Here is a 23,952-nt window from a genome sequence, read left to right as displayed (position 1 = left end):
GGGGACAGGGGACAGGGGGCAGGACTTTGATCTCTTTCTGTTTGTCTCCTGGCACATAAGAGTCCTTCGACGAATGGTCACGGAATGAGTGCTTATGTGAGGTAAGAGCCTAGAATCAGCTGGACGTGGGCGCACCAGGACACATGACACGAGGAGACAGAGCTGCCAAAGATGCCGCGTGGGGTGGAACCCAAGAACCCAGAGGAGGGTTTGTGATAACTACCACTACCCCACACCTGTCCCTGTCACCGGTGCTACCACAGCTGTTGACCTGTCTCAGCCTGGACCAGAAAACCTGGGAATCAGTCCGCTGATATGTCGTCATCCACACCGCCAACAAAACAGCAGAGCAGGAAATGCGATCCCTGTTCTAGAAGAGGAGGAAAGTGGGATGGCCGACCCCTGAGGAGACATCAGCTTTGTGAGCAGCAGGAATAAACCGATCCTGCCTGCATCCCCACGGCCTAGACCCCGATTCCGCCGTGCCCGGGGACACGGGCCCCTGTTGTTATTACTGTCATGTGTCATAATGTTATCATTAATGTTGTGTTGATATTGGTGACAATGACCATAGTAACAAAAGCCACCATTCATCACCCCCAAGAACTTAAACCAGGTAGAGGCCAAGGCAGTTTAACATTATTTTATTGTAGCTCCTCAACAGTCCTAATAGGGAAGTATTAACATTTTTGTGTTACAGATGAGGAGTATGAGGTTCTGGGAGTTCAGATCCCAGAGGACAAAGGTATCGGTGTCACGGGGAAGAACTCTCTTGCCCAAGCACTACACATGGTCCCCCGTAGACCGGGAGCCCATGGAAGAAGGCGGGAAGCAGATCTAGCGAACTCCGCATCACCCGGTGTGGCACGGCAGGCCTGGCACACGGTGGGTGCCCGATTTGAGGTGGACCACGACACCGACAGAATCATCCCGGGTCCCCGCGGGCCACAGGCCTAGGGGCGGGAGGGCGGCCACCTGGCCAGGCTCCTCTTCACAGCCTACGGGGCCTGCAGCTGAATGGGTCCCAGGACGACGTCCACCTTCTCCTGGTAGGAGCCCACGTCCCTCTTGGACCTCACGATGCAGCCTCTGCGGCAGCGGGAGAAGTAGTCGTCCGCCCGGCACACCACCATTTTACACCGCAGGTACACGGAGGGGAAGCGCTTCAGGAAGTAGAAGGAACTGAATTTGAAGCGGGCAATGCGAGGCGAGGGCGGAGAGTAAGATTGGTAGGTTCTGTCCTTGGCACACCTGGAAGAGGAGAAAAGCAGCCTGTCAGCCCTGGGTGCGCTGCCTTTCTCAGGACACGCCTGGGCCGGGCATGGAGCCCCACGGCCTCCTCTAGGCCCGCATTCCCGGCTGCACCTTCCTTCCCTCAGTACGTGTGGTTCACACATGGCCTGGCAGCCTCCAGGAAAATCCTAGTTCTGGTACCTCAGCAGCATCTTAAAGCGGGAAATCAGCCCAGGGTTGCCGCACGGACAAGCAGGCCCCGGATTGCACAACGGGTGCCCAGTGACCATGTGCTCAGCGGCCCTGGCAATCCAGGTGATTCGGGGAGGTCGCGGGGCTCAGAGAGAGGGCAGGCAGGCAAGAAGATGGCATTTCCTTTCCTTTCCTGGTCTCAGGGCCAGCCAAGATGACACTCGGCTACTCTCCAGTGTCTCTGGTGCCGCCCTCTCTCCGGGGCTGTGTCTGCTGACCTGGCCCGGGTGGCTGTACTTTCCACACGAGCCTGACTACCCTCGGCGTCCCCTACTCCAATATCAACCACCTCCTTCTTCCCTCAGTCGCCTCATCTCCACTGTGTTAGAAGGAACATGACCAGAATCCCCTGAAAGAAACTGTACTAAGATATGGATGAGGAGTATCTCCCAGCTCCACCCCGAGCTGAGGAAGGAGCTTGCCTAACCCGTGAGTGTCTCCTACGGTAGGATTTGGCATGACGTAGCGAAGAGGAGAGCAAAGAAACTGGCCCGTGGGGTTTTAGGCGGAGATTTTTTGTGGTGGACGGGAGCTGTCCCTAGGGCGGCCCTGACTGCCTGCGAAATGTGACCCGGGGTCGACTCGCTGTCTTCCTTCTGCCTTCCAGAGGCTCCTTCCTCCACTTTCAACGCACATTCTCTCAAATACCATGTTCTTTTTTCCCACAGGGGTCACTTTAGCCGCAAAAGTGAGAGGGAAAGTACCCAGAGCCTCGTCAGAAGTAGGACAGTTGTAAATGAGGTCAGGGTAGCTCAGGGGCTGCCGGGAAATGATTGCATTCCCCAAAAAACCACACTGGTCATGGCGGTCTGTGTAGGCCAGAGCTCCAGAACCCAGACTGCACTTCAGAATCACTGGGGGAAATTTTAAAAATATGGATCCCCAAACCCCACCACAGACCAAAATAAAGAGAATGTGCAGGTGGGGCCTGGGCATGGGGGTGTTTAAAGCTCCAGATTACTCTGAAGGGCTCCCAGGTGGGTGATCTGGTTGATGGCGAGATGTACCAATGCATCCCTGTACTCCAGGGACAGCTGGGCCCACATTTACCCCCACATGCACACCCCCTTTCCTGAGGACACTGCATTATCTTATATACATATATGCCAGAATTTGGCCAAAAAGAATCTTTTAGCAGAGAAGAGCCAAATCACTCATTTGTGTTAATCTCAATCGTTTGACATAAATTCCAATGTCACCATGTTACTATTTGTAGAAAGAGAATTCGGGTAAGTTTCTCTCCCATCTTTGCTGCCAAGAGGGTGGGGGGGGGGGGCTGCCGTGAACGGAGCCAACTGCATAGATGGAACGAGACAGGCCTTAACACCTATTTACCAAATTGACACATACTCAAACTGTGCCTGGAAAGAGATGCTGTTTTTAGTATCTCAGGGAGGTGTAAGATTTAACCTCCCAACCCTGATTCATAACAGAGCCCCTTAGCCTATCAGCACAACCTCTAAATTGTGCTTCTATGTGATTGTTACTGAGGTGCCAAGGGGCGCCTGGTGGCTCAGTTGGTTGAGCGTCCAACTTTGGTTTAGGTCATGATCTCGTGGTTTGTGGGTCCAAGCCCCGTGTTGGGCTCTGTGCTGGCAGCTCGGAGCTTGGAACCTGCTTCAGGTTCTGTGACTCCCTGTCTCTCCTACCCTCCCCTACTCATGCTGTCTCTCTCTCTCTCTCTCTCTCTCTCTCTCTCTCTCTCTCAAAAATAAATAAATAATCCAGGGAAGCAGGACTGCAGTAGAGAAGCGCAACCCGGGTACCAGTAACCGCAGTCTGGCCACCACTGGCCACCAACTGGCTTGGTTGGAACCACCGTTCTCAGCTTCTAGGTTAAGGGACCCTTGCTGACCCCTGCTACTCACCCACAACCTTCCTTGTGGCCCACCTTCTGTGCCTGCTCTTTGCCCAGGGCCGCATCTACTCCCTCCCATCTCATCCTCCCAACAGCCTATGATGTGGGCATCACTATGAGCATCTGATGGGTGGGGAGACTGGCTCAGGATAGATGCCCTTGCCCACCCACAGCAATGCAGCTGGTCCATGGCAGAGCTGGCATCTCAACCTCTATCTGCTGCAGAACCAAGGCTTTCCCCACCACACATATGTCTTCTTATGGAGTTTGGTCACCTGGGTCAGATCCCAGTTACAGCTAACCTGCTTGGTGACTGCTGGTGACTCATTCACGTCTCCACCATCTCCACACATCTGTCTCCCCATATGTGAACCAGGAATGACAACCTGAATGGTTACATTGGAACCACTAGAACCCAAATCTGCATTCCTTGAGACTTTGGGCTACTTGGGTTTGAATTGTCAGGTGAAGGCTAACATTCACTCCATGAAGACACTCCTTACCCACTCCGGATAAGATCGTAAGTCAAAGATGTAAAGTCATTGAAATATGGGGACGCCACACAGGTATCCACAAACAAGGCCAAGGAGGCATCAGAATGGAGGATCTCCGCTTGAAGGTACAAGTTCTGGTTCAGGTCCACATAGTACGGACTGCTGGTCACAGGATACAAAAATGAAGATGATGTATAAAAGGAAAGGTTCACGTTGAAACTGCTATACTGCACTTCCTTGATGTCGACGGTGTCATTAGCAATGTACATGGTGTCAATCCAGGTGTTCTGGAGCATCCTGCAGCTGATATGAATGCGGAAGTCCTTATGCCTCTTGATGATGGCATTTGAAGCAGCTGCTTCGAGGAAGTTGGAATAGATGATGGTATCATTATTGGCCTGGGAGAGGAAGGCGGGAGAGCAAAGTCAGGCAACTGTCACCTGCTGAGGGAAGCTCATTGCTGATTTGGGTGACAACGAGGGGAAAGTGACTCAGCCAGACTTCAAAACCCTCCCAGGACCACACAGAGAAGGCACGCGGCTGCTACCATGGCTCCCACGACCTGGGCTGGGCATGCTGCTACACCAGCAGGACTCCTTCCTTTCACACAACTCCCTTCCTCTACCACGTGATGGGGACCACAGTGTGGGCCAGGTGTTGGGGTTTCCTGGGAGCCGCTCCTCTTGGGAAGACGGGCGTGTCTGGATGACCCCTTGCCGTGCTGCACAACTAAGCTGCCCGGACTCCGTGGCTCAGGGCCCTCTGTGCTGGCTTTGCCTCCTTCTCACCATGGCTGGGATAAACCAAGGGAGGTGGCTATGTATTTGACGTATTTGGGGGAGAGGCTGGCGGGATCAGTTGTCACGGTGCTGTTCGGATGGCTCAGTGGCCATTGCAGCTTGGTGTCTGAGGCTGCCGGGACGGGAAGCGACCTCAGGGGTGGGGGCTCCCCCAGAGGCTCAGGTGGGCAATTGAATGGGCTGCAACAATGCTGGCGTCCTTCCCGTCACACCCTGCTTTTCCACTCCCCCTACCACGGGACCGCTTCCTACTGTGCCCTTTACAGCAAGTTCATAGGAATGTTGATCTCTCATGCTGTTCGATGTGCCTAAGAGTGACCTTCTGGGGATGACAGCCTTGCACTCCATGGTCTGTGAGCATCTCAAGGGAAAAATGATGCCATCAGGACTTGGCATGGTGTCAACAGTTCTATCAGCATCAATCAAAACCGTGGAATGAATGAAAGGCACAGGGGACAGGGCTCAGCAAAAGTACTGTCATGAATGAAAAATGGGGCCCAGATGGCCAAGAAGACACAGATAAATGTGGCCCTCTGGCAGCTTCATGGTCATGATCACCTGGCCCCAAGCGAGGTGAGCCCAAGCCAGTGGTTGCCAGGCAGAGGCAGGGGTAACACTCCCCCTCCCAGTGTTACGATGGCCAGAAGCAAACTTCGTTTTGCTAGCCAAGTATGAATTCTCACAAGCAACTGGTGCTTTTGCAAGAACAAGAACGAAAATAACACCACGGTGGTGTCCTAAAATGTGAAGCTAAATTACTCTTAAAAAAAAAAAAAAAAGCGGTTTGCCACGTCGTCACATTTCGTTGTGTGCCCTGTCCAGAACAAAACCCAGTTCCTCGCTATTTGGGAGTCTAGACAAGTTCTCTGCTGCAGCCAGCACCTGTATATACACCTAAACACCACTGTTCTTCAGAACAGAGTGTGTTGGGGGCCAGCTGGTGGCTCAGTTGGTTAAGTGCCCGACTCCTGACTTTGGCTCAGGTCATGATCTCAGGGTTTGTGAGTTCGAGCCCCACATCAGGTTCTGTGCTGACAGTGGGGAGCCTGCTTGGGAGTCTGTCTCTCCCTCTCTCTCTGCCCCTCCACCACTTGTGCTCACTCGCTCTCGCTCTCTCCCCAAAATTAAAAACAGAGTTGTTCGAAAGGCTTTCACTTCCTGCCTGCAGTTGCAGAACTCAACTGAATTTGTCCCTTCCAGAAAAACACGTGGAAGGAGAACATTTTCACAAGTAATTTAAAGTGTTTTTGCCAGCCCTATGACCCTTCCTTCCCCTCCTTTTCCTTTTCTCCACGGGGCGGCTGGGGAGGTCTCTGCAGCCCCAGACAGCAGGGGAGTACCAGAACCTTCTGGACTCAGGTCTGGGGAAGGCATCCTTCTGGTGGGGTTGGGAGACCTTATCTCTTCTATGCCCACCATCCATGCATGGAAAATACACTATATTTTCTAAAACGAATTAAAGAAAAAAGAATTGCTTTATGTTTGAGTGAAAGTGGTTGTCAAAGGCAACCATATAGATGTCACTTGGTTACTCCTTCAGAGAGCAGCTGAGGTGCCTTCAATGTCACTCCAGATACTGAAACCAAAGTTTTCTTAGAATTCACATTTGTCCCTGACTTCTGCGGTCAAGCTAAATTCTGAATCCACTCCAAGCAATGAATGTGGCGTGAAGGTTTATTTGTTGATCATAAAAAGCAGTTCTGACTTTATATTACAATTCATCATCAGATGTCTGCTCAGTCTGGAAGGAACTCACTATGTAACGGGGAGTCTTGGCACATAAGTCAACTGCTATTCTCATGAAGTCTCAGACTTGGCGTCCCTCCCCTGTGGTGGGGGGACCTCACCTATTCAGACACACCAGCCAACACTTGTCAGATGCTGCGTGCTGTCCAGCCTTTGAATCCTGGCTCTGCAGTTCATGACCAGGTGGCCTCAGGCAAGTGGCTTAACCTCTGCAAGCCTGCGCTTCCTCACGATTACATGGGAATAAAAGTTGCCCCGAGAACTTCAGAAGTCATGTAGAACTTAGTTCAGTTGCTGGCATGCAGATTAGTGGTTAATAATATGATTATAAAGGGTTGGGCACCACTGGGAGCTACAAAGACGAATAAGACGTTGGCTCTGCCCTGAGACCCTCAGCCCAGTAGGGGACGCAGCCATTTAAATAAATGGAGGAAGGACAATGTAGCATGTGTTGCCCACCATCAGCCAAGTTAGAAGAACCAGCACCGGCACGTTGCTTTGGTGGCTCCTAATGGAGACGAAGGAACATCGATGAGGTGACCCAGATGTCAGAGTCTCCAGGCTGCACGTTTGGAACCAGGAGGGATAATCACCTTTGGTGCACTGACTCCCACTGACTAAACTCATGGCAAACCAGAATCCAACAGAATTAAATTATAGGGCAAAATATAAAAAATCCAGGTTGACTAAAATGTTTGCATGGTGTGAGTGATACGCTCCCTTCTCTGCGTGTAGGTCTCCCTGACCCACTCAGTTCATCTCAGAAGGAGAGCTGGTGTCTGTAGGGACGGAGGAAAAGGAGCCACTGTCTGTAGGGACTGAGGAAATGGCCACAGTGGCAATTTAGACCCTCAGGCCTAGGCGCCCACTCATGGCCGACAGGCCAATCTGTTTGGCTAAATGACCATCCCCTTCGTCTCCCGTTGTTTCTTACGTGTCAAAGGATCAGGAATGACCTTGCCAGGTAATGAACAGCATCTTCTCAGCACCTGACCCAGTGCTGGGTCACGGCAAATGCTCAGTACGTCTTTGGTGAGTTGACACCCTCTGAATGTGTGTGTGTGCTGCACACATTATATATGTTCGAGTATTTCATGGTGTGTGTTTACTGCAGTCCTAAGCCACGTAAAAACATTTGCACTGCGCCTGTTCCCTGAAGACGAAATCTTGAAATGATTACTCAGGTGTCAGCCAAACGTTCAGAACTTAGCATAGATAATTTAAAGTGAGTTTGCATAAAATTAAATGCCACCATTGTAAGGATGCCACTCAGCGAGGTTTGACAATCAGCACTACCACAAGAGACGGAACACTTCCACGAACCAAAACAGCTCCTTCCTGCCCTTTTGCAGGCAATCCCCTCCGACCAGGTTGGCTTGCCATCACTCACTTGTTCTCCGTGTCTGAATTTTACACACAGGGAATCGAAGAGTAAGTACTCCTGTGTGGCTGGCTTCTTTCACTCCGGGGAAGGCTTTTGGGATTCCCAGAGTCTGGCATTTGCCCTACTGTTTCTTGGCCAAGTGGTGTTGGGCAACCTGTTTGACCCTTCGAAGCCCAACCTCCCTATTTTTAAAGTGGGTTGATGATGAGAGAACACTTGACGGGGATTTGGGGAATGTGACACCGGCTAATCCCAGTGTCCGGTCCCCGGTAGGATGAGCAACCGTCCAGTTTGCTCAGGATCGAGGAGTTTTGTGGGATATGGGACTCTGCCATGCTGAAATCTGCAAAGTCCCAGACAAGCCAAGACAGTCGGTCACCCTAGATGGTGACACCTCAGCAAATGGTAGCTGCAGAGGCTGATTTTCTGTGAAGCTAATGAAACTTAAGCCTCAGGGCTTCCCACATGCATGGTTTCTTCCAAGGCCTAGTGGTGTGTTGGCACAGCCATATATTTTTATGAGATTTATAAAAGGTCGCATTGTTCTCTTTAATGAGGCACCCCCCACCCCCGCCTCACCAACCCTAATCCCAAACTCTATAAGCTTCAGGCCCTATAAAACCTGTAGCTGCCCCTGGGAGACGCTACGGTCATTGCTGATGTGAGTGGCAGCCTGCCCTGCACCCTCTATGCCCGACAGGGTGGGGAAAACTGGGTGCGGAAGGCAGCCTCCTTCCTCATTCTTACATTTGGAAGTGGCTGTGAGCTACATCATAGCACCAAGGGACAGATTGAAATCTTCACCCTGATTACACTGACTGTAGCATCATGAATTCAAGAAACACAGCATATATCACTTTAAGAAAGATCACTCAGTAGGAGAGAGAGTAGAAAGCCTTAGGCTCACCTGCTTGATGGTGCCACAGCCTGAGTATGGAATTGTGAATGTCACCTGGCTGGCCGTTATCTGGGGCTGACACCGGTAGCTTTCATTCCAGCTGGGAATGAAAAGGTCCCGGGCAGAGTAGCCCAAGGATTGGAGGTAGCTCCTGCTCACGCTGGCTTGCATGTGATTTGGCAGACAAAGCAGCTCTGGTGGCCAAGGGAAAACAACACCGGCAGTCAGCACCCCAGCAAGCCCGCCAGGCACCCCTCCCGTAGAAAGGCGCAGAGACCAAGATGGCGGATGAAGACAGTCCACATCGGAACAGGCTTCATCCCAACCCCCCAGCTGCCCCCTGGCTCGGGTCAGTGTCATTCTCACAAGACCCCTTTGAGGGCACAGGAACTTAGGATGCCCCTGATGGAGAAACGGAGGCAGGACACGAAATGGGTAAAATGTTTTGCCAACCTGCCATTTATCCATAAAGTAATGCTCCAGTTGAAGGGTTGGGAAATTGTAAAATAAAGTCCTTTAGCTATGGAACAAGTCAATGCTTAAGATCCTGACTGCAAAAGAGAGCCTGGATATCACCTTGCCCGGTCCCTAAGCCAATCTGTAAATCAGTCCATTTAACAGCTCAAATCGTGGCCATTAGCTGGAAGCAGCTGAGTGAATGGTTCAGTCCATCTTGAGATCACAGCCAAACGTGCTGTCTCGGGACACAGTCTCAGTGGCCCCAAGGTCACCTGGGTCCCCTGGCGCAGACATCTCACCATGTGCTGAAAGTATGACCTCACATTTAGTCTCTGATGACCACAGTAAGGTCACCACACTGCCCATCGGTCAGTTCTGGCCCTTGACCTCATTTCTGGGCAGCCAGAGTCCAAGACCACTGCTCTTGGCCCCTCCCAGCACCAGATAAGCCTCGGTGACCTGACAAGTTTGCCCTAGTTTCTTACTTCACAACCACAGAAGGGTTGGGCAGCAGAAGCCTCTCAGAGGTGCCCTTGACAACGAACTCTCACGAGGGGACTTACGGGTGCTGTCATTGGAAGGACGGGAATAGTAGTTGACCTGGAAGCCCCTCTTTGTGATGCTGCCATCGCTGACGAAGCGAATGGACATGAAGTTCGATGATGAAGTGAAGGAGCCCCTGGCTCCATCACAAACGCGGGCAATCAGAGGGGAGCTGTGGGAGGGGCCGTCAAACACTTCGATATAGTCGTAGTTACAGCCTCCTTCAAGCCTGCAGGGACAGAACACAGAGTTTTGGCTTCGATTTCAGCCAGGATTTAATGCAGGGCGTCAGACTTCAGTGACGGGGGCCATACCTTGGTGTCAGAAATGGCGACTTTCTGAAAATAATAGCTGAAGATAATACAGTGACATTCACCTTCCGGTGACCTCCATGGATCTTAGTCCTGCCTTTTGGGGGTCACACATATGAATCTACAGCCCCTCTCCTGACACCCCTCTGCACCATGAAAGGAAGGGGTCACAGCCTGCCTTAGACTGTTTCTTCAATCAAACAGACCCTGGTTTCCCATAGAATAATATAAATATTCATGAATTCATAGTGATAGAAATAGGTAACTGAACTAATAAATATTGGGCAAGTTAAATAAATAACCTCTCTGAAGGTTAGGTGGTCAACCTTCCTCCAGAGGATTGAACGGGCTTTAAGTACAGTCTCCGAAATCCAAATTGAATTATAATGATGAGGAAATTAAAATAATATTATATCTTTTACAAGACTCCAAATGAATTTCCAAGGCAGAGATTCGCAAGGGCACCGCAACCAAAAAGCAAGAGAGAAAACCATTCTGTTCAAGAATGGCTGTTACAGAAAAAATAATGGTACCCTCCTTCCTGGACTCTAAAATACCTCTGCATGGTCACTCCCTTCCTTGGACCAATATTATATTAATGTGGCTTTGATGTTGTCTCTTCTGCTTAAAACAGTGATTCCCACTCTTCATTGAATGAGGAACAGATAAACTAACCTCTGCAGTAGTGACTTCTCCACCTCTGCTTGACCCCAAGAACTCATCCCAAAAAAGGAAGGAGTGGAGAGAAAATTGTTTAAAAAAAAAAAAAAAAAACAACAAGCAAACAAAAAAAAAACACAACCGGGGTGGTTAACAGGATTCTCTGTGTTACTATTACTCCAACAATCATCCCTCCTGTTGGATAATATTTTCCAAGTATTTTCACATATTTCTCTCGTGTGACCTTCCCAGTGGCCAGAGAGGAGAGGGAAGCAGGTATTTTATTCTCTTGCTTTGACTCAGGTTCAGGAAAATTAAGTGACTTCCTGTGGTCACGTAGCAAATTAGTGACAGACTTGGGACTTTAAACCAAGGCTCTGGTCCCGGCTGCACCTCCACGGGCTGCCTCTGTGCTTGATAAACAAATTGAACCCATAAGAGAACATGTCAAGTGGGCAAACATCATTCCTGAAGGGCTAGGTGCCATTTGCTCTGTTCTTAAATATCCGTGAGGCAGCCCCACACACTTACTGGACATCTCTGAAGACAACAGTCACACGGTAGTTGTTTCGGACCTCGATGTCCCACAGGCATTTGGCATTGTTTGGATAGTTCCCAGGATAGAACGGGCTGGAAAAGTGCCCTGATGGTTGGGACAGGAAGCCTCCACAGGAGTAATTTGCTGTCGGGATGAAACAAAAATGTTGAGGACCCCCAGAGCTCACGGCACAGTCACCTGGGGGAAATTTTTAAACAACTCCCTAGACAGAAACCCAGCAGGAGGCGTCCTAGACCCAGACTGTCCAGAGAGGCTCCCCTAACCCCTGCCGCCCCACCTGGTGGCACCGTCACTGGGGAAGAAGAAGGGGATTTCTCAGAGAGCCCAGAACTTACTGTTCGGGTAGGTGACGTTGTAAACAGGAGCTGTTGATAAAGAGAAAAGATAACAATCAGTTTCCTGGCATCGTGGACACAGTTGTGCCACAGGAAATGTGCCGACCCTGGGTTCAAAGCCAAATGCTGGATACTTGCCCTCAGGGAGCTCACAGCCCAGAGGGATGGATGGGAAGTAGCAAATCCCTGGGTAAGCCCAGGACATGGTGGGAGCCCAGAGCATTGGCTCCTGACCCAGACTAAGCAGAGGAGAGAAGGCAGGTAATTTGCTGGGGGTGAGGGGGGGTCGGGGATGGGGGGATGGAATCAGGCAAAAAAGTACAGGGGCATTCCAGGCAGAGGGAACAGAATGTGCAAAGGGACCCAGGTCTGAGAGTACGTTGCACATTTAGGGAACATCAGTGTGGATGGAGCAAGGAGGAGGTGGGGAGGAAATGAAACAGACAAAGGAAGTGGATCATGGGGAGCTCTAGAGACTCTCCCAAGCAGTGGGGATCTGTGGCCAGATGGCCCTGGGGAGTCACATGAAGGGTGCAAGGGTGTGGGAGCTGGGACCAACACCTGCATTTCATAAGGATGCCCAGCTGCTGTGTGAAGAATGAAGGCAGGGAGGCTGAGGGGTCGCTGCTGCAGGAAGCAGGTGGTGAGGAGGGGAGGGGTGGGGACAGAGGGGAAAGATCTCAGGAGCCAGGGGTGTGTTGGAAATGCTTAGAGCAATTTTGGCCACAGCTCCGGAGCAATCAGGAGCTCCAGAGCAATCAGGAGCTCAGTTCTCCGGGCAATCAGGAGCTTCTACTGGCCCTGCATGGAGTTCAGTGATGAAACAGAACCCACTGGCCTGCACTGAGCAGGGTCTGGTGTCCTAAGGATAGGCAGGACCTACACGGGTGGCTGGCCTCTCCTAGGGACTGACCAGAGAGCTGGCCAGGCTGGCCAGGCTACTGATGAACAAAGGGAGCCGAGAGAGAGGCCCAGCCTCCTCTGGTAGGGACATTAGTTGCAGGGTTGCCCCCAGTGCTGGGGAAGGCCTTGGGGACAACTCTTGTGAAACTGAGTGGGACATCTTGTGCCAGCAGTGGAGAGGGCCAGCCAGGCAGCGGGCAGGAATCACGGGTACTTACCCTGTGTTGTTGGGTAGCTTCCTGTAAAGGGATAGAAAAAAAGCATCAGTCACTGAAGTGTGCCTGGAGGAGGGGCCAGAATGCGGGAGGGAACACCCAAGTGACACAGTCTGACCTCTTCAGTGAGAGCATTGTGCTGTGGAGGCCTGTGTTAGCAGGGGGAGGCCTGCACACATCTCCCCAGCTGCTCCCCCAGCCCCATCATTACTTGGGGGTCGTCAGTGCCACAGCCAAAGTCACACCATCACTCATTCCTCATTTCCTACTTGTCTGGAACCGTTCTAAGGGTTCACGCGCATAAGCCACTTAGTTCTCTAATCGCCCTTGGAAGCAGGCTTATTGTGACCATCTCCTCTCCATACACGAGGAGACTGAGGCCTACAGACATGACCTCATTGCTAAAGGTCACAGGGCAGATAGAAGGGTGAGAACACACTGCACGCCAGCTGTGTGTTCAGCGTGATGGCTCTGGGGCCCAGAAACCCACCGGAGACACAGTGGCCCCTGCATGGTCTCCTGGAGTGGGAAGGCCAAGGGCATAAGCTGACAAGCTCCGGTCTGCCTCCACTTCCAGAACTGGGCCACAAATACCATCAGCCACCGTCCTTAGCTGTCACTCTGTAGCAGGTCAGAGGTGAAAGGGGCCTTCCATGAATGACGTCATGTGGTACCTGAGCAAATGACTCCGGCGTCTTCCCGGTGGGCACAGTCATGGGAGAACCAGCCTCGGTTCCGGCACTGCCAGAGAGTAGATTCTGTCCCGGAGCACACCACATCGTCCAGGGTGATGGGACCAGAGCCGGGCCCAAAATGGGCATTTCCCAGGGCTGACACTGCATATCCACACCGCAGCTGTCTGCAGACCACTTGGGCATCCTGAATGTCCCAGGAGTCATCACAAACCGTCCCCCATATGCCATTGTGGTAAATTTCCACACGCCCGGCACAGGCACCATAGGAGGAATTTGAACTGACCAATCTCAGGCTGGCATCTGAAAGACACACGGCATAAGAAATGATGGCCACTCCCACAACAGACCACACAGGCCAAATAACCCATGGGCCTTTCTCACTCCTAAAGTCACCAGGTGGCTGATCAGGGTACAGACGTCTCCAAGATCAAGCTGGAAGGGGCTCAGACCCCCTCACCCTCCAGATGGGAACATGTTGGTTCACGTAAGGTCAGTCACCAGGTCTCCAGGGAATTTCGTGGCAAACCCAAGACCAGGCTGTGTCCCCCATTCCCTACATCTCTTAGCCTTCGTTTACCAGTCAACTGTGAGACCAGGAGGAGGGATGTTTGATTTCATGTGGGAACCACGATACCCAGAAGCAGGGTCCACATAAACACACTGAGCCTCCAAGGTCAGGTCGATCGGGTTTAGTGTGAACGCACCTTGAGGAAAGGAGTTATACCAAGCAGAAAAGCCGGTGCTTTGGATACTGATGTCACTTCGAAATCGAACGGTCATTCGGTTGTAAGAAGAGGTGAATATTTGCCTGGTGCCATTACAAATTTTCCCCAGCAAGTTACTGCTGTTCAGGGGTCCATCAGAGATTTCGACATAATCGAAACTGCAATTGTTGTTCACCTCCAGCCTGTATGAAAAAGTGGATTCATGTCAACATTGAAATCTCTATCGCTCCTGTATTTTACGGATAGTTTGGACTTTCACGGGCAACGTTACTGAATCTAAAATATTCTTTGAGCTGTTCCTCAATCAGATTAAAGGAATTCCCAATGTTGCTGGACGCTTCATGGTAGGATCAGAGCAACGTGACATGTGGTCCATGGCATCCGAGAGTGTAAAGCATCTCAGCCCCGCACACAGCCCAAACCGTGGAGGACCGTCCTTCGCCAGATGACCTGGCTGTTACTCACTGCAGACTGTTGAATCCCAGATTTATGCGATAGCCGGGGTTCACTTCTATTTCCCAGACACACTCAGCATTGTTGGGGTAGTATCCAGGGTAAGATGGGCTGAAAAATGTCCCGCTGGCATTGAATAAGAAGCCACCACAATTTGAAGAGGGTCCTATAGAGGAGAGAGAGGGACACACCAACATGGCAGGTTTCAGGTGTGTTACAACAAGCAATTGTCTTTTGGGTACGAGTCCTCTGACCTTAGAACATGACTCAGTTTTTCCTCTCTTGGGCCTGGTCCTGGGCTGCCTCACATTAGGGACCTTGATCTGAGGATCTACCTCCCCCAAAGGGCCTAGAAAAGTGAGTCTCTGTCCAGAGGTGACCCAAGCTTCAGAGAGAGGATGAGTCACCTTGAAGCAAAAATGCCAAGAAAGCAACAAAGTGATGATTGTCATTGTTCAGGGCGTTACAGGGATAACACTGGCTGAGTGGGAGTGTTGGCCCATGGAGAGCGCTGTGTAAAGGAACTTATTCCCTAGGGTCTCCTGCCAGTTGACAAGAAGCAGTGTAAAGTGGGGTCGAAAGTAGGGTTTCTGCCACAGAAGGCCCGGGCTTGCAGCTTGACTGCCGTTATCAGCTCCATGATCTTGAGCAAGTCACTTAACCTCTCTGCCTCAGCTTCCTTATCTGAGAACTGGGAGTGATCATAACATCTGTCTCATCAGATTCTTAGGAGTATTTAAAAATTTTTTTTTCAACGTTTTTTTTTTAATTATATTTGGGACAGAGAGAGACAGAGCATGAACAGGGGAGGGGCAGAGAGAGAAGGAGACACAGAATCGGAAACAGGCTCCAGGCTCCGAGCCATCAGCCCAGAGCCTGACGCGGGGCTCGAACTCACGGACCACGAGATCGTGACCTGGCTGAAGTCGGATGCTTAACCGACTGTGCCACCCAGGCACCCCGAGATTCTTAGGAGTATTAAATGAGACAATACGTGAAAACTCTCAGAGCATTTCCTGGCACATAAGAAGTACCCAACAGTATTAGCTATTACTATTTAGCAGAGAATGACAAATAGTATTTAGCATCCAAACTTTCGTTGGCCAGTCTAATAGGCCATTTAAAGGTATTTAGATACTCAGGTGCCTGGGTGGCTCAGTCAGTTAAGTGTCCAACTCTAGATTCCGGCTCAGGTCTTGATCTCACAGTTTGTGGGATCAAGTCACGCATTGGGCACTGCACTGACAGTGTAGAGCCCGCTTGGGATTCTCGCTCTCTCTCTGTTCCTTTCCTGCTTGTGCACTCTCTCTCTCAAAAAAAATATATATTCTACATCAAGGATCATTCATAATAATGAAGAAATATAAATAGCAATTGGGGATTAGTTAAATAATTCGTGATCATAACTGTGTAATGAAATACAACGCAGGCATTAAAACGATGGAAATAGAATATTCGATGACATAAACAAGTGGCCATATAATTTCTCAAGAGTGATGGAAAGCTACTGAACAATAGCCATATCACAAGGGAAAACTGGTAAAAACATGGTTATTTGTGAAATTACCCATTTATCATCTCCCTTCTCTCAAAGCTTTGGAGAGCCTCCAAGAAATAAAAGCCTTTAAGTCTATTCCTTGAAGAATCACTTATTTCATTTCCTTAAGGGAAGGGGAAATAGAGCTCCTTATGAAAACAAAAATCATCTACCTGGCAGGGGGGACGTAAGGGCTGAGGGTGTGGAAGGTAGATGCAGGCTGCGTGTGTAGTTTGGAATGCGGTGTGCAGTGGGGCAGACCTAGGGAGGCTAATGTGTGCACGTTGAACTGGGCTGTTCATTTACAGGCATCTCCTGCCTGGACAGCCAAGCTTGGGGATGAGAACCCCATGCCCTCAGGTGGAAGAACGTGATACTTACTCCCAGTGGTTGTAGTACGTGGGTACCACCAATCTAGAAAGAAAATGAAATGCTTTTAGGTTTAAATTCCACAGTCATTCATTTGGTAGAGAAAGCTCAATTCTTTTGCTTAATAAAGGGCTTCTCAGAGCCCAGACATTTCTCATTTACACTGCGAATGGTTGGGGTGGGCTAGTGTGTGTAACACTTCCCCACACACATGGCACCAAATATTTTTGCAGTAGGGCAAGGCACACTTTGCAGATTGCTCTCTCGATGTGAAGGGATTCTTGAAACAGACAAGCACTTGTACAAGTTGTACTGGGTCGTGTTTCTCAAATGATCACGGTTCTGACTCGAACAATTATTTCATCTGAAATGACCAGAGGGTCCCAAACCTCTTCCACAGCAGCCTCTCTGAACAAGCGCTGGCCGCAGAGAGTGGCAGGGGCCCCAGAAGGGCCCTCAGGCTAAGCTAAGTAAGAACTAAGGTCCTGGGGACTCAGCTGGTCACTGCAACATATCCCAGAGTCCTCAGAGAGAAGATCCTGGTCTTCTCCTCCTATTTCTAGAAATATTAGAGTAGAATTCAGGAGAGGGGCCCACACTGTGCAGAGATGCGCCTACTCACCTGGGGTAGTAGAGGTGCTCTGGGAGGCTGTGAGAAAAGAAAATACCTTATCAGTCTCTGTGAAGGACATTCTGGAAGAAGCCACTCAGGATTCTGAGAAACAGAATTGCTGAGTGCCTGTCCCGTTTATCACTAAGAAAGACTTTCTAGGAGTGGTGCAGAGGAGCTGAATGGTAAATGAAAAGATTCGAGGTAGGTCTCCACAAAAAAAGTGTTGCAAGAATTGGTTCTTACAACCTTTATGCACATTAATATGTGGCTCTGCTCTATGGCCCCAGCTAGAGAAGATGTTCCAGTCCTCCCATAAAATTCAAGGACACCAGGGATGATTGGTCATGCAGTGTCTTTCAAGATATGAAGGAAACTGCCTGCCATTAGAGAACTTCAGAAAGATTAAGAGATCTGTGAGAGAAAAGAGTTTTTTCTAGAGAAAATTACAAATAATAAATACAGTCCCAATTTTGTGAAGACCAACCTGAGCAGATGACACCGGCATCCTCCCCGTGGCCACAGTTGTGCGAGTTCCAGCCGTTGTGGGGGCAGCGCCACAGGTAGGACTCTTGCCCGGAGCAGCGCACGTTGTCCAGGACAATGGGCCCCGAGCCCTGACCAAAGCGGGCACTTCCCGGGGCCGACACGGCCCAGCCACAGCCCAGCTGCCTGCACACCACGTTGGCGTCATTGATGTCCCAGTCGTCGTCACACACGGTGCCCCAGGAGCCTTGGTACAGGACTTCCACGCGGCCCTGACACCGGTCACCTCCATTCACCAGCCTCAGGGACAAACCTGCCTCGTTCCCTAGCAAGACAAAGAACAAAACCCACTGTCCATGTCTATCTTCTGGCCAAAGGCTTAAGGCTTGGTCCACACTCAAAAGCTTGCTCACGGCCAGTCTTCCCCGGGCATCGTTCCCTTTCGAACATGCCAAGAGCTTAATCTTCAGCCCATGCACCCTGAGAGCTGAGACACCTAGACAGACCTGTCCAAAGGATGCCACGATGCAGGAAAGGACGCTATGACGCAATGCATGTGAGGAGGAAGACAACCCCCATCCACGCTGGGCATGCTCACGAGGGCATCTTCCAGCCATCGCTGTCAGGCCGAGACCACTGCCCTCTTGGGCAGCTTGTTGGCTTCTGTAGGGTCCTGCCTGGGTTCGGGCAGAGCCCCACGACCTGCTTGCAACGTGGCAAGAAAGGTGGAATACTAGCACGTGGGCCCCCTTCTTCCCAAGGCTACGCTCCACGGCCTGCGAGCCACGAGAGAGGTCTCAGGAGATTGGACAGACCTCCAAGCATTACATTAACCTCCTGCAGAATGGTCAGCACTGAACATCGATCCCACTGGAGTCAGGGGGCTATCCGCATAGCGTCTGACCTGGGATCTGAGAGTCACCTCTTTCTGCTACCAAACACAAACACACACAGAGGGGCAAAGAGAGCAAAGACACACCCCGAGTCTCCTCCTGTGACTTCCATAACCAACCTTTATGTAGAAGGAGAGTGAGCCAGGGGCTTGGGTACGAATATTTACTCCTTGTTGGTCTTATAGGTGGGTAGACAGGGGGGCCAGGTACCCAGAAGTCGTGACAGAGGGAAGAGCGAGAGGTAGACATCTCGGGAGGGAGTCTTCGAAAAGAGTGTGTGGCGGGCCTCTTGACCACTGACGCCTGCAATTGTCACCTTGCTGCACAGGCCTGTTGCTCGGCCAGCCCTGTTGGGATGAAGGCTCTGCAGGAGGACCACCTGGTCCGTCCACACCCATCTCGAAACCTGGCATGTCATTGTCTCCCTCAGAGGGCCCTTGCATCCTACCCACCCTGAGGTATGCATGCCTGAGTGGTGCTGGGTCAACCTGAAATGAGTCAGGTATCCCAGTGCCTGTAACACACCATCACTTGTTACACTTTCACCCCCAGGGCGCTGTTCATCTGCTTTGGATGTATGCACGGGACACAGATGAATCTGAGGGCGTTCCACACAGCGAGCGATGGAGAGAATCCAGCATGCTCTGAGGTCCCTTCAGGAGAAGGGCAGTGGTCATCCGTGCCCACTGTTCCAGCCAACGTGTCGGCCCAGACTGCATTACAGCTGAAATCCAAACACAGAGGCCAGGTCCCTGAACCTGCACGCAGCTGTCTCCTGGGACAGCCTGAAACAACTAGATGAAACCTCCTGGGCTGATGGCCAGACGGGCCTCTGAGAGCTCCAGGTCTCTTTAAGAGCCACTGTGGTGACTAACCGACAAGCAGAAACACGGGATACCCATAATTTCGACCAAGAGCGGTGCTTCTCCCTGAGCGCTGAGAAGAAGGATGGGAACCATGAAAAGAGACATTCCCAGTGGGGTCACCTGAGACTCCCCCGGGCAAACTGTAGATTGGGGTGAACGGCTGTGATAGAAAAAATCCTCAAGGCAGACGCAAAAGCACACAGGTGCTCCAACTGGATCAAAGGTTGAAGAAATCAGCCTAATCTCACAAGCAGATGACTCCACGTGTCCTTGGGCAGACACAGCAAGGGCCCTCCATGAATCTCTCAGTCCTCTGGGAGCCCCACCCTACGTCCCACTGCCACTGCCTGCCTTTTGCTGGGCCTGAGGACTGGCTTTCCGGCAGACGGAATGCCACCAGCAGGCCCACGAACACCCTCAGAACCACTGCATCCACGCCACGTGGAAACAGCTAGAATGGGTTGGACAGTTATGCTACGAAGATCCCCAGCCTCTCATCCCAGGTGCCACGCGCTCAGCCTCGACAAGGTTTCACAGGCTTTCTGCAGGGGGCCAAGCCCAGGCCCCGGGGTCCTGGGTGGCTCATCAGTGTTCCATGTACCACTCACCAGCCATTCCCTACATCGATCCCCTTCTCCACTACTATCACTGTCGCCCCCGATGCGCAATCTAGACTGCAATCCTGCTCTCTAGGTTGGCTTCATGCAGGACCCAGAAGCAGAGGGCCACAAAGGAGTGAAGGTGGCTCATCTTTCAACCACATTCCCAAAAGGTACACCTTGAGAAAAGGGCCCTAGGAAATCAGGTGTGGACTGAGCAGATGATCCAGCTGACAAGCAGGGGGTCATTTTGCCTGCCCACCGAATGGTGAATGCACCTTGTCACCCACAGTGTCACTGATAATCCCAAGCAATTTCTGTCCACAGAAAGAGGGCAGCCGCCCCTGTGGTCCACCTCTGTGGCACTCCAGGGGACAGCTGCGCCCAGGAGACCTAGAGACACAGATATCCAGGAGAGATCGGGTGGGGACCCTGGAGAAAGGAGTGTGTCGGTTCTCAGTATTTGCCATGAGAGTTTGGAAGTTCACCTGAGCAGATGACACTGGCGTCCTCCCCATGGCGACAGTTGTGCGAGTTCCAGCCGTTGTGGGGGCAGCGCCACAGGTAGGACTCTTGCCCGGAGCAGCGCACGTCGTCCAGGACAATGGGCCCTGAGCCCTCACCAAAGCGGGCGCTTCCCGGGGCCGACACGGCCCGGCCACAGCCCAGCTGCCTGCACACCACGTCGGCGTCATTGGTGTCCCAGCTGTCGTCACACACGGTGCCCCAGGAGCCTCGGTACAGGACCTCCACGCGGCCCTGACACTGGTCACTTCCATTCACCAGCCTCAGGGACAAACCTGTCTCGTTCCCTAGCAGGAGACAGGAAAGTTATCTTTCTCTTCCTCCCTGGAGGAAAAGCCCCAGGGTCTCAGTGGACAAGAATTACTTCAGGGACCATGACTTCTGCATGCAGGTTAAGGTTGCCCAGCACAGGACTCTCGGAAGCCTGCTCGCCATTATTCCTCATCGAGGGGCTATTCAGATACCCTGGAGGGTCACGCGGTTTACGCATGTGCACAGTTTGGTGGCCCACAATGTCAGCATTGGGATTGCTGACTGGTCATGGGAAGCAGGGGCGAAGGGTGAAAGCCAGCCGCCTGCCTCCCTACCTCGATGACCAACCCAAGCGCCTACATCAAGCCCACAGTTCCTACCCAGCCACCATCAAGAAACCGTCCCAGACCTAGTGCTTGCAGACTCCACCTTCCCCTGACCGTCCTATATCGTGCGCCCTACTACTGGGCCTGAGGGTTCTCGTGAAGGTTCCTTTATGCTGACCACTGACTCGTGTCGCTCTTAAGCCCCGAGCTTGTACTCAATCTGAAACAGTCCGTGAGCCCTCTGAATATGCTACCAGTGGGCAGGACTAACGATCACTGACTCTGAGCTGTGCACACCTACAGCAGCCCGGACCTGTGGGTGGCAGAAAAGAAACACGACACGGCAGCATTAGGTCTGCCGGCAGGAAGGTCATTTGCCAGGTTCAGCACGACAGCACACCTCATGAGTGATCGGGCTCACCTGGACCCAGCCCTTTGCACCCTGTGAGCTGGGCTGGGGCGTGACCATTGTCTGGTTCGCATTCTTTCAGGCATGCGTTCAATGAGACCTCTGGTCTCCAAAGAAGATGGACACATGCAACAAACCCATGAGAAGACGACCGCTTCCCCTGTTTTCCGTTAGGAAAAGGCAAATCCTATCCACAGAGAGATGACTACAATGAAAGTGACAGAAGAAGTCGTGGCGTTGAGGATGTAGAGAAAGCACAACTCCCAGACACTGCTAATGGCCCCCTACGTTGGCGTGGCTACTGTGGCAAACAGTTCAGTGCTTCCACAAGTAAGAAACATAACGTCATCACTTGACCCACACATTCCACCCCTAGGTATATACCCAGGCGATCTGTAAACAGCTGTCCAAATATCAAAATTGTACACAGCAGTCATGGAAAGGCTATTCAAATGAGTCAACGATAAAATTAATCGACATGGCCTTCAACCGATGCATGGTTTAAAAAAAAAAAAAAAGGCTAGGGATTCATGGGGCCACTGTGTACGTGTGCCATCACGGTGAACCTTGAGAGAGTCTGCCATTGAAAGAAGCCAGCCACAAAAGGCCACGTAAGCACGAATCCATTCATACGAAAATGCCAGACTAAATAAATCCTTATTGATAGAAGGCAGACAGGTGATGACCAGAGAGAAATGGGATTGGGTGTGAATGGTAACGGCATGGAATCTTCATCAGGGGCATGAACAATTCTGGAAGTAGATACTGTGACGGTGGCACCGCTCTGACTATCCTAAAAACTGCGGACTCTAGACCTTAGGCTGGAGAATTGGGGGGTAGCGGTTATGCCCAGAGACCCAAAGAGCAGAAAGCAAGCACTATTTGGCCATTGGCTACAGTCCTGAGTCACACAGACCATCATCCCCGTCCTACCGTAGGACTGAAAGAAGCAGGAGCAGACACCCCTACGGTCCCTACGGAAGACGAGCTCCCAGGCTCTGGGGGCAATCCAGGCCCTCTCAGTTGCTCCACGGACACTGCACTGTCAGCACAGAACTGGACCCGAAACCGGAGGACAGCTCCAGAGTAGAGCGTGACATGGCCTGACACCCCTGGGAGAGGCAAGCTTCTGTGCCTGGACTGGGCAAATGTGGGCAGCATTCAGCAGAGAGCACTTGGGACGGAACAAAGCTCTGACAGGGAAGAGCCTCTTTCGGTCAGAAACCGCTTGCCTTGAGTTGTAGGTACAGACACCATCGGTCCTATGAAGTCAAGTGGCCAAGACCCCTGTCCGTGAGGGTCAAGGAGGCCCTAGTAGCACATCTTGTCCCTGTCTCCTGAGGAATAGGACGGTGGCCATGGGGACCCTGACCCGGGAATCAGAGCCCATGCACATGGTTCCGGTGACTCATCTCTTCCCAAGCAGGTATCAGAGGCCTCCCAGCACATGTCAGCCAGAGAATGGGTGACAAACAGAGTCCTTCTCCTGGTGGCATGGGGACCTGGCGCTGGCATCGGCCCCTCCTGTGCACAAAGCACGGCCATAGTGAGCCCGAGCACATCAGAGAAAATGGTGCTAAGACAAGCACTGTGAGCAGCCGGTCCTGGGACTTGTACATCCCGTTGTTCCTGAAGCTAGACCCACCCACCACTGATGTCCTCATTATGGGAGACACTGACTCTCTCCTAGCATAAGACAGGTGGAGCTGGGTTCCGGTCACTTGCGAACAAAAGCATCCTGACTAGTAGATCCCACAACCGGTACGTGGCAGGAAATCATAATTCTTGTGGGGAAACAGAACGCCCCACACTGACTACGGTGGTTAGGGCGGAAGCCGAACCCACATTTAGGAATTTTTCCCTTCGCCAGTTGGTTATGGTGTTGATGATAATATTTCGGCAGGAAATCAAGGATGCTTACCGTACGAAGGACTTGTATACCACCAATCTGGAGAGACAGAGAGAGAGACAGAAACAAAACGTAGAATTAGAAAGGAGGGGGAGTCAATCAAGGTTGGCTCAAGGGACTATCAGGTGGGGCCAGTGGTGGTGATATCTGAGGAGTTCTGCCGGATAGAGGAGAAAGGGGTCTCTGCGAAGAGCCTGCCAAGAGGCAAAATCCCACAGTCGAATGTCCACCACAACGGCAACGAGGTGGTGCCAGGTACAGTGGTAACTGCCGTGCTATCATGACACTGTTGTTGGGAAATGCATCGCGTAGGCTCCACGTGGGGAGTAGGACGTGAAAACATCTCTATTCTCCCAACACATGGAGCGTTTGGTCCAGACAATGCAATCCAGCAGAAATGTTCCCGAGACAGCCTGCCTGTCACCTAAAGTCTTAGTGAGGACTGTGTACCCAGAGGACTCTTATTTCACTGAGCCAGTAAGGACAGTCCGTGTGTTGTCAGCTCAACTGGAAGTGTCTACATAACTGAGAGGGACCAGGGAAGGGCCAGGAGAGACAAAAGCTCCAGAGTCCCCCTTCGAAGTAAAGTTTGGGGCCAGGGCTGGCTTACAAGAGGAGACAGATGCTCAGGAGTCAAGAGGCAGCAGA

At 51.7% G+C, this 23,952-nt stretch overlaps 1 protein-coding gene across 1 annotated transcript in view; it reads right to left on the bottom strand.

Moving 5' to 3' along the window:
* Nucleotides 1-628: 628 nt before the first annotated feature.
* The window catches only part of DMBT1 (deleted in malignant brain tumors 1), a 93,250-nt gene continuing 69,926 nt past the window's right edge, over nt 629-23,952 (bottom strand). Inside the window, exons 36-50 of the mRNA XM_045040780.1 lie at nt 23,317-23,343; nt 20,372-20,695; nt 17,527-17,850; nt 17,052-17,078; nt 16,442-16,474; nt 14,536-14,689; nt 14,050-14,252; nt 13,325-13,645; nt 12,654-12,674; nt 11,533-11,562; nt 11,170-11,320; nt 9,688-9,896; nt 8,675-8,859; nt 3,847-4,235; nt 629-1,251 (exon numbers count right to left, since the gene is read on the bottom strand). Of these exons, the coding sequence (XP_044896715.1) occupies nt 999-1,251; nt 3,847-4,235; nt 8,675-8,859; nt 9,688-9,896; nt 11,170-11,320; nt 11,533-11,562; nt 12,654-12,674; nt 13,325-13,645; nt 14,050-14,252; nt 14,536-14,689; nt 16,442-16,474; nt 17,052-17,078; nt 17,527-17,850; nt 20,372-20,695; nt 23,317-23,343 (2,651 nt within the window). The 3' untranslated portion in view covers nt 629-998. The remainder of the gene's footprint in view (nt 1,252-3,846; nt 4,236-8,674; nt 8,860-9,687; nt 9,897-11,169; nt 11,321-11,532; nt 11,563-12,653; nt 12,675-13,324; nt 13,646-14,049; nt 14,253-14,535; nt 14,690-16,441; nt 16,475-17,051; nt 17,079-17,526; nt 17,851-20,371; nt 20,696-23,316; nt 23,344-23,952) is intronic.

Source organism: Felis catus, chromosome D2 (genome assembly GCF_018350175.1).
Source record: "Felis catus isolate Fca126 chromosome D2, F.catus_Fca126_mat1.0, whole genome shotgun sequence".
Classification (NCBI taxonomy): domain Eukaryota; kingdom Metazoa; phylum Chordata; class Mammalia; order Carnivora; family Felidae; genus Felis; species Felis catus.
The sequence above is the reverse complement of the archived record's forward strand: the minus strand, read 5'-3'. Positions and strand labels throughout refer to the sequence as shown.